Genomic DNA, 10,162 nt, shown 5'->3' with positions numbered 1-10,162 from the left:
CTTTGTTCATTGTGTCCCAACAGTGTCATTTAACATGGACCTCTGCTGTCTTCTCTACTTCCCTGATTTATATTTTCTGTAAAATAGTCAAATTCAGGTTTGAATTTTCTCATTCTTTTTAGAAAGTAAAATTCATATAATATAAAATTAGCTATTTTAAAGTGTACAGAGACCTCCCTGGTGGTCCAGTGGTTAAGAATCCACCTGCCAATGCAGGGGACACGGGTTCCATCCCTGGTCCAGGAAAATCCCACATGCCGAGGAGCAACTAAGCCTTGTGCCACAACTACTGAGCCACCCCTCTCTAGAGCCCATGCTCCGCAGCAAGAGAAGGCGCCCCAATGAGAAGTCCACGCACCACAAGCAGAGTGGCCCCTGCTCGCCGCAACTAGAGAAAGCCCACGCGGCAACAAAGACCCAGCACAGCCAAAAATAAGTAAGTGTTTAAATTTTAAAAAGTGCACAGTTCAGTGGCAGTTAGCACACCGACAGCGCGACTCATCTATCACCTCTGTCCGGTCTGAAACGTTTTCATCAGCCCACTGGGAATCCGTAAGCTGTCACTTCCCATTACCCTCTCCCCCAGCTCCTGGCAATGGCTGATCTGCTTGTCTATGACTTTGCTTCTTCTGGATACTTCATATAAACGGAATCGTATAACATGTGACCTGGGCTTGGCTTCTTTCACTTACCATAAGGTTCATCTACATTGTAACATGTATCCTTCCCTTTCATGACAGAATGATATTTCGCTGTATGAATGTACTACATTTCATTTGTCATCAGTTTATGAACATTGGGTTCTTTTCACCTTTTGCCTGTTGTGAATAGTGCTGTTACAAACATTTTGTACAAGTGTTTGCTTGAATACTTTTCATTTCTTTTGGATATATTATCTAGGTCATATGGCATGGGGTCGAAAAGACTCAGACACTCAGACATGACTGAGTGACTAACACTAAAAATAATGGTAATTCCATGTTTAACTTTTTCAGGAACTTCCCTTCAGTTTTGAAAGATGGTTTTACTGAAATCATCTTTTTTTCTTGAAACCATAATTTTAGTTGGCTAGATTGTTTTTACACATTGAAACATTATTCCACTGTGTTTCGGTTTCCATGTTGTGAAGAAGTGGATTGTTATCCATCAGTCCTTTGAAAGTAATCTTTCTTCTCTGATTGCCTTTAAAATCTTTGTCTTTGGTAGAAGATAGTTTCACTCTGATGTGTACAGAATGTATTTCTTCTTATTTCAGCTACTTAGGACTTCAAGGTTTTGAGAAGCAATATTGGATGGCTAAAAAAGTGATTACTGCCAGACTATCTGGGTTCACATACTGACTTCACCATTAATTAGCCTATTGACATTAGGAAAATTACTTTTCTGAGCCGGTTTGTTTTTTTATGTTTTTATTGATATAGTTGATGTACAGTATTATATAACTTACAGGTGTACAACATAGTGGTCTACAATATTTAAAGGTTATATTCTATTTACAGTCATTATAAAATATTGGCTAGGGAATTCCCTGGTGGTTCTGTGGATAGGAGTCTATGCTTTCACTACTAAGGGCGCAAGTTCAATCCCTGGTTGGAGAACTGAGATCCTGCAAGCTGTGAGGCAAAGCCAAATATATATGTATATTATATATATATATATATGTATGTAGACATGTAATATATAATATATACTCCTTGTATAATATATCCTTGTAGCTTATTTTATACACAGCAGTTTGTGCCTTGAGCCTGTTTCTTAATCTGTAGAATAGGTATAATAATCTCTGCCTCTTAGGATTCTATGACTAGTCTTCAGACTAAATGAGTTAATATATTAACACACTTAGAACAGTGCCTGGCATGTAGTTACATAGCTGTTCACTTTGATAATGATAATGAGCACAGTCTGTGGATGGGTGTCTTTCACTGACTTTGGAAAATTCTCGTTTTTTATTTTTGGCTACACTGCTTGGCTTGTGGGATCTTAGTTCCCCAACCAGGGATTGAACCTGGGCCTCCAAAGTGAACGCGCCGAGTCCTCACCACTGGTCAGCCAGGGGAATTGCCACAATTTTAAATTTTTAGCGACTGTTTCCTGTGTTGTCTGACCTAGGGAAGATCTTTACTACCTGAGCTTTTCTCCACCCAACATTCTAGTTCTGAGGCAGAATTCTCTGTTCTACTTCAGGTTGCCAGAGTCTTTGGCTTAAAGGGCTCCAAAATGAAACTGAAGCAGGGATCGTTTCTGTGGTACCTTTACCTGGACAAACTGTATTGCTTATTATCCGTGAGAAATGTGAAGGCCTTGGTGGAATACTTTCACCTTCTTGACGTGCACCGCAAGAAAACCCTGAATGGTCAGTACTTCCCTAAGTGCTTCTCCTGGGTCATGACTGGGTTTTTAACGAATGTGCAGGAGAACTTACAGGGCCAGAAACTAGTTCATTAACATAGGTATTACATCTTCAAAATGAAGCACAGAGAAACCCCGCCAGCTGAGGCTTGACGGCGGTTCAGTGAGGCAGATAAACAAGCTTTGGGATTGGGTCTTGGCTCCATGCGTTATTCCTTGGTGACTTGCAGAATGTCATCATCCTCTTTTAAGTCTAATTTTCTTCATCCGTAAGTGAGGCTTCTAATAATGGAGTCCGTCTCATGGTTGGAAAAGAAAGATAATGAGGGACTTCCCTGGCAGTGCAGTGGCTAAGTCTCCGCGCTTCCACTTCACGGGGCGTGGATTCAGTTCTCAGTTTGGGAGCTCAGATGCTTCGTGCCGCATCAGTTCACTTCAGTTCAGTTCAGTCGCACAGTGCACCCAAAAAAAATTAAAAAAGGTGATGAGATTAGATAACATACGGAAAGTGCTTAGCACGGCGCTCAGCATGCTCTAAGGATCTAATGTGTTCATTACTGTTACAGCTATTCCTGGCGGCCGGCCCCTCTCAGGCCTTAACCCTCAAGAGTCCCTTAGCAAAACTTTTCCGCAGACTGGGAGAATTGAGTCAGATGGTCTGCAAGTTCCCTTCTAATTCTTGGTACTTGTGACTGAGAAGTGTTGATGAGCTCAACCCTGCTGCTGAGTGCACAAACTAATAGAAGACTGGTCACACCACTTCAGGGCTTTCTGTTTGTTCGCATTTGTTTCTCTTTAGACCTGGGTATAGGTAAGGTAGGGCTTCCCAGGTGGCGCTGGCGGTAAAGAACTCGCCTGCCACTACAGGGGCTGCAAGAGGTGTGGGTTTGATCCCTGGGTCGGGAAGATCCCCTGGAAAAGGGAATGACTAAATACTCCAGTATTCTTGCCTAGAATATCCCATGGACAGAGGAGCCTGGCGGGCTACAGTCCATGGGGTCACTGAGAGTCAGACAGGACTGAAGAGACCTAGCATAACTAAGGTATCCTATTCACTCATTTTAACCTGAGGAAGAGAAATATCATTTATCAACAAGGAGTTTCTTCCATAAAAATTTTTCAGAGTTCATTCAATCCTTATAAAATAATAGATATCTTGATTTATTCATACTTTCATGCCCCAGATTTATACACAGCATGTCACCAAATCTTCCCAATAACCCAGTCCTAAATAAGACAACTGTAGGGCACCTTGATGTAAACAGAGGAGCTGGCCCCAAAACCCAGGGGGTTCTGACTCTAAAGCCTGTATCAGTCTCACCAGTGTTTGCTGAGCAGTCTGATCTCCCTGGTAACTAAGTCACTCCCCGCTGATGCGACGCCCGAGAGATGAAGTCATACTCGGGTCTTCTGGTCACCAAGGGACCGGATGGTGACCTGGAGGAAGGCACAGGCTTGAGCTTTGCCTGCCAGGGATGTGGTGACGGAGAGCCCTGGATGCTTGGCCTGGAGTCGGCCGATGGAATAACAGTATCTGTTAACTAGCTGAGCCTTACCGTAAAGCATTCCTCACGAAGCAAGGACACAGGCGTCACCATGTGTGCGCAAGGTGCGTTCCCAAGGGCTCACAGCTGGTGGGGCATGCAAAACCCTCAGATCAGGACACTGTGTCGACTGGCTCACTGTGCCCTTGGCCCGCTTCAGCCGGGACTCCAAACCACACAGACCTGCTTCACAGGTTTAGTGGGGCCATGTCTTGGGCAGGAGACACAAGACAATTAACGTAATTAACGTGTGCATGCTCAGTTGCTCAGTCGTGTCTGACTCTTTGTGATCCCACGGACTGTAGGCCACGAGGCTCCTCTGTCCGTGAAACTTTTCATGCGACCACACTGGAGTGGGCTGCCATGCCCTCCTCTAGGAGATCTTCCGGCCGAACGTGGGTCTGTGTCTCCTGCACTGGCAGGTGGGTTCTTTAGGGCTTTAACACTTCAGGGCTTTTTTGTTTGTTCATTTGTCTTTTGGCTTTTGTCTCTTTTAGGACTGGGTATAAATAAGGTAGGGCTTCCCAGGTGGCGCCAGTGGTAGGAAACCTGCCTGCTAATGCAGGAGCTGCGAGAGAGGTGGGATTAAAGCCCTCTGTAATCAACAGGCAAGAAGAAGTCACATGTAGAGCAAAGTTACACTTGAGAATCTCTGAAATCTTATGGGTCATCTGTACATACAACCTGTACAGCCACATACCACTGTGTAAACATATCCCCATGTTTGTTTCTTCCGTCTAACACTCCCTGAGACAGATGATGAGTGGAATTTCAGGCAAAAACCTTCCCTGTCCTTTACAGTTTTTTTTTTTTCCCTCCGATTGTATATGACTGCAGAAGCATTAACTAATGTGCGAAAGATACAGCTTCACTGTAGAAAGAGCAAGGCTGTGGCGTCAGATGGACCACATATGAAGCCCAGCTCCGCCACTCCGAGTGTGGTCCACAGAGCAGCAGCGGCCACGTCACTTGGGAGCTTGTTAAGATGCAGACTCAGTAGTCCCGAGCCAGTTTCTAATCACAACCGCTGTGTCTGCAAGATCCCCAAGTGATTGGTACGCCCATTACAGCTCGAGAAGCCCCACGCCTAGTTATCACCCAAAGCTTACTGTGCAAGGCTGTGTAGCTGCCTGGGCCCCGTGACATGCAGCACGTAAGGCGCCCAGCACCTAAGGTGCCTGATGATTGTTCCCTTCCCCACAGTCAAAAGCATTTACGTTACGTAAGCATGAGGCACAGTGATGCTTTTATAGAAGAGGAATGATTTTTAAATTTCTCGTTTTAATTCTCTCAAGTGAAGGACCCAGGTGAAACGTCAGCTTTCCCAAGAGCCTGTCCTAGGTCCCCAGTGAGAACTAAGCCCTTCTATGTACGAGGAGCGCTGTGAGCCTTTTATTGGTTATGTCTGCACACCGGTCTGTTCCATCGAGCACAAGAGCTGCGCTCAGGAACCAAGCCCTGTCCACTCTCCCCTTCTTCACAAGTCCAGGCGCAGTGGAATGTGTAGTGGCAAAGCCAGCAACAAAGTATTGTCGTTACTGCTGCCGCGTCAACAAGCTTCCGACAGGACCACCATTTCTGTGGCTCCCAGATGTCAAACATGCTGGAACTGTTTCAGAATAACCCGTCTCATCTCCCTGCCGACAGATGTGCTGTTTTACCACTTCCTTCATCACGTGACTGACTTGACACGGAACCAGATCACAGTTGTGTTCAACATGCTGGACTGGAACGCGGTGGGCGAGATTGGTTTTGACCAGTTCTACATGCTGGTGTGTATACTGCTGGCACAAGAGGTGAGCAGCCAGCCAGGCTCTGGGGCAGAGGGGGCAGAGCTCGGCTGCTGCCACCGTGTCGCTAAAGGCGGCGCCAAATTAAGAGTGCGGCACAAGTTCTCTTCTTTTCACTTGAAACAGGAAGGAAAGGGGGAGTACTACTTTTGGTTCCTAAATGGTCCATCTATAACCTAGGAGTTTCAGAAGGTTACCCAGCTTCCCTCCCACTTTGCCTTTATAAGGAACAAATCTCATCCTATCACAGCTCTCCTTGGCATGCCCTTCCTTGCCCCTTCTAGCTGGTGGGTCTTCAATACTCACCAGTAATCCCAGTTGCCTCTCTTCCTCAGTGATCCCCTTCCTCAGAGAATATTCTGAAGGGGATGAATGAGTAAGACAAGGCCCGCTCGTCTTTGGGTACCCACCTTACCTTGCACACACTCCTAGAGTGTAGTCACCTCTTTCCCTTTCCTTAAGGAAAGGCAGCTCATGTCTTCACTTTATCACCAGTGCTGAAATTTCCTTACGTAGATTTTCACTGAACACAAGGAAATGCATTCTGCTAATGAGAGTTGCACCTAGCAGAACTAATCACTACAGACAGCATCAGTTCCCCTTGAAGGCAGATGCTGCAGCAGGATCTGATACACCGACAGAGTGCCATGATTCTGCCCTTTGCTTTTAGCTCTCTAGGGAATGGACTAGTGAATAGAGGAGTCTTGATGTAGCGAGTTTAGAAAGTAGCACTGACAATACTATTCCTTTCCTTATGTTTTTCTCTCAAAACAGAACCATCTGGAAGAGCAATTTATCTTCCGCCATTCCCGGCCTGTTTTTGAGTTGCTTGACCTGGATGGGGAGCTGAAAATTGGCCCAGACAACTTGCACATGTACAACTTTCTCTTTAATATTAAAAAGCAGCAACTCAGAGACCTCTACTATAACTTCGACATCACAGGTGACCGCGTAAGTGCAGGTCGCTAGCGTGTGGCCTGGCAGCGCGCCTGCTCAGTCGTGTCCGACTCGTTGTGACCCCCTGGCCTGTGGCTCACCAGGGCCCTCCTCTAGGGGACCTTCCCGACCCAGGGAGCGAGCCTGCATCTCCTGCACTGGCAGGTAGACTCCTTACCCCTGAGCCACTGGGAAGCTGTGGCCTGGCAGCCCCTCTGTCCCGAGCAAGAGGAGTGTGTCCTCTGCCTACAGTGGGGACAGGGGAGGAGGAGGGAAGGAGAAACCTGCTGGAGCATCACAGCACTGGGATCACAAAACACCTGAGATGGACAGGCCTGTGGGAGAGAGGGCTGAGCAACTGCTGCAGCATATAATGTGGATATAAAATTACAGAAGTTTAGAGAAGCAAATTCTGTTGGAAGTTTAGCTGAAAGAAGGAACTATTTTAATATGGCAGGAAGTGGTCTTAGGAGGAAGGGTTATAGATTTTAATAAGTAGAAACAAAGAAATTCTTAGATGGGAACACATGAGTTAAATTCCAAGAGAAAACAGTGAATATCTATTTCACGTCCATTCAGTGAATGGCCTATTCCAAGTCCATGCTGACTAGCAAGTGAGAGCTAAAGTCTAAGCTCTAAACAGATGGACCACACTGTGAAGCAGCTCAGATGGCAGCCTGAACACATCTGGACTTCAGGCAGCAGAAGTAAGAAAGTGGCCCTGGTGCCCTCTGAGCCCACAGCAGACTGTCTCTGGCTCTAGACTACAAGCAGACAGTAATCAGTCCTCATTATTGCTGCTGCTAAGTCGCTTCAGTCGTGTCCCACTCTGTGCAACCCCATAGACGGCAGCCCACCAGGCTCCCCAGTCCCTGGGACTCTCCAGGCAAGAACACTGGAGTGGGTTGCCATTTCCTTCTCCAGTGCATGAGAGTGAAAAGTGAAAGTGAAGTCGCTCAGTCGTGTCTGACTCCTAGCGACCCCATGGACCACAGCCTACCAGGCCCCTCCATCCATGGGATTTTCCAGGCAAGAGTACTGGAGTGGGGTGCCATTGCCTTCTCCCGTCCTCATTACTGGGCCTCTTGAATCAAGTTTCCAAGGTTTTAAATGAGAAGTGATTACAATCCTGCTCCCATCTGAAACAAAGTATCAAATCCTTTCTGAAATAACTTTCCTTTTTTCCTCCCTAACACAAGCTTCTTAATTACAAGGAATTTAAGCTGTTTACTATCTTCTCCATGGACAAATATCAGGAGAGTCAGAAAGCAGAGAAAGAGAAGAAGAAAGAGAAAGCTTTACTCAAAAAGAAACTGTCACAAGTTAACGAGAGCCAGAGAGAGAGTCTTCTTGGAATAAAATCATTTGAAAGTATAAGTAATTACAATTGTTAACATGTCTTAAAAATAAATTTAGAACATCAAAGTATCTCTGATTTTTACACATCAGGGTTGAGTGTTCTTCAACCCACAGATTCCTAACCTTATTAACCTTGAGGCTTCACATGACTAAGTGACGTCATCGCTTCTCTTTTTTGACATGTACCAGTTCTGCTGTTGCTTTGCAGACCATCCCTGTCCCCTAGGTCCCTGTGCATCAACTACCGGCTCTTCCTGGAGCTAAGCAGTTGGAAGACGACGCTTTCCTAAGATTTGCCACAAGTGGTCCAATACTTTCAGAATTCTATTCTCCCAATCCTTAAGGCTAAAAACAAACTTCAAAATGGAAATGCGCCTCCACGTGTAAAGGAAATTGACTTTTAAGGATATGGGGACTGTGTTCTTCCTAGAACTTGAATGGCTCTTTGATGAGTTAGGTGCTTAAGCAATTATACCAAATCTACTAGGGTAAAATAATTATTACATGTCTTTGTATAATTTTAATTTTTTGTGTAAGTAATGCCTTGAATAATTTTTAAGTGCTTTTAGCATGGGATTTGTGAATCCTCCCTACCGGACTGTACTGTGATATTCAATATTAACTACCATTCAGTTAAGTGCTTGCTATGGGTAAGGCAGGGCTTTAGACACATGGCTTTTTTAATCCTCCTAACCCTGTGAACTGTTACTCTTAATTTACGGATGAGGATATTGAGGTGTCAAGATTAAGAATCTACTTAAGGTTCTTAATGACTCACAGCAGTAGGACGAGAGTTCAAATTCAAGGTTAGACGCCTGTGCTTAGAACAACTGATCTAACTCACCTCAGTCCTAGCAGATCCTGTCAAAGGTTTAAGCTGACATTTCACTGGCTCAGAAACCCTTTCTGCATAATGCTAACTAGCACATCTCCTTTGACCACAGATTTGAGGGACAAGTTTGGTGACTGGAGGAATGCAGCCCGTTTCCTATACACCAAGGGTTTCTTAAGGATACACCACGTAATATAACTGACCACAGCATTCAGAGTACTTAATAATCATCAACATTACTTTGTCAACATGCAAAGACAAGAATACTGCTTATCAAAGACTGTCATTCATAAGTCAAAGTTGTAATAACTGACATTATGTTAATTACTATGAATATCCTTTATATTTACCCTAATAGCCATGAGATTTTAATAACATACTGATGAGTAATGTTTAGAAACCAAACCTCTCTCTTCTCCAAAATGGTACTACGAAAACTAAATGGAACTAGCAAAAGACCAAAAAGTCCCCGGAAACACACATCTCTCGATTTCTGGTTTATACATGGGGATAATGGGATTGATCTCAAGAACTGTTGTGAAGACCAGGAAGATGGAAAACATCGCACTTAGAACAATGCTCTTCTCCTCTGATTTGGTGAACAGTTAATTCTCCAAGGAGAACACCATCTGGCAAATAGGTTTGGATACTACTACACCTATACGAGTATTGTACTGAGAGACTAGCAGTATCTGGCTGGAAAATGACAGCAAGAGATTAACCGTCATTTCAAAGGGCCTCACCACACCACTAGGCTTACCTTGGGACGGGTTTCTGCCTCTTTTCACACAGCCTCAATAGCTTTTGCTACCAGACAGCCTTACGACCCGGGTGCGGTTCTGGAAGGAGAAACTGTGAGGTCTGAGGAAGGGAAGTCTTCTGTTTCCCATTTTCCCAGGGGAGCACTCTTGAAATATATAAAGGGTAACTCAACAATGGTATATGTCTTTTTTTTTTCCCCCAGGCATGGTCTCTAAAGCAATGAAGATATCATACCTTTTATTGTTTTAGAATGGGGAGCAGGAAGGAATGAGAGACAGCCAAATAATAGGGTATACTAGATTTTAATTTGGGCTAAATACATTTTAAACTAAAATTCAATTAAAATTTCAAATTTTTAAATAAATTAATATTAAAGTTAATGAACGAAGTTTCAGGAATGAGCAGGTAGTAGTCTTCACCTCCTCTTTGGAAATCATCAGGGCATGGAACTGTAGTGTAACTATAAAAAGTATCAGGACCTATTAGATTTTTAAAAATCCTTTTAAGAGCGTTTTTACAAATGGGTGATTCTAGACTGGAATCAGGAGACTGAGCATTTAGTTCTGGCAGGCCCAAACTCAAAGTCA

General features: G+C 44.4%; 1 protein-coding gene across 1 annotated transcript; it reads left to right on the top strand.

The window, feature by feature from the left end:
• Positions 1-2,220: 2,220 nt before the first annotated feature.
• On the top strand, positions 2,221-8,271 carry EFCAB9 (EF-hand calcium binding domain 9). Its single transcript, XM_040262399.1, has 5 exons — positions 2,221-2,356; positions 5,544-5,692; positions 6,461-6,637; positions 7,822-7,937; positions 8,208-8,271. Exons 1-5 carry the CDS (start codon positions 2,221-2,223, stop codon positions 8,269-8,271), a joined length of 642 nt encoding a protein of 213 aa, XP_040118333.1.
• Positions 8,272-10,162: the final 1,891 nt, after the last annotated feature.

The sequence above is a fragment of the Oryx dammah genome, unplaced genomic scaffold (assembly GCF_014754425.2).
Source record: "Oryx dammah isolate SB20612 unplaced genomic scaffold, SCBI_Odam_1.1 HiC_scaffold_20, whole genome shotgun sequence".
NCBI classification, from domain to species: domain Eukaryota; kingdom Metazoa; phylum Chordata; class Mammalia; order Artiodactyla; family Bovidae; genus Oryx; species Oryx dammah.
The sequence above is the reverse complement of the archived record's forward strand: the minus strand, read 5'-3'. Positions and strand labels throughout refer to the sequence as shown.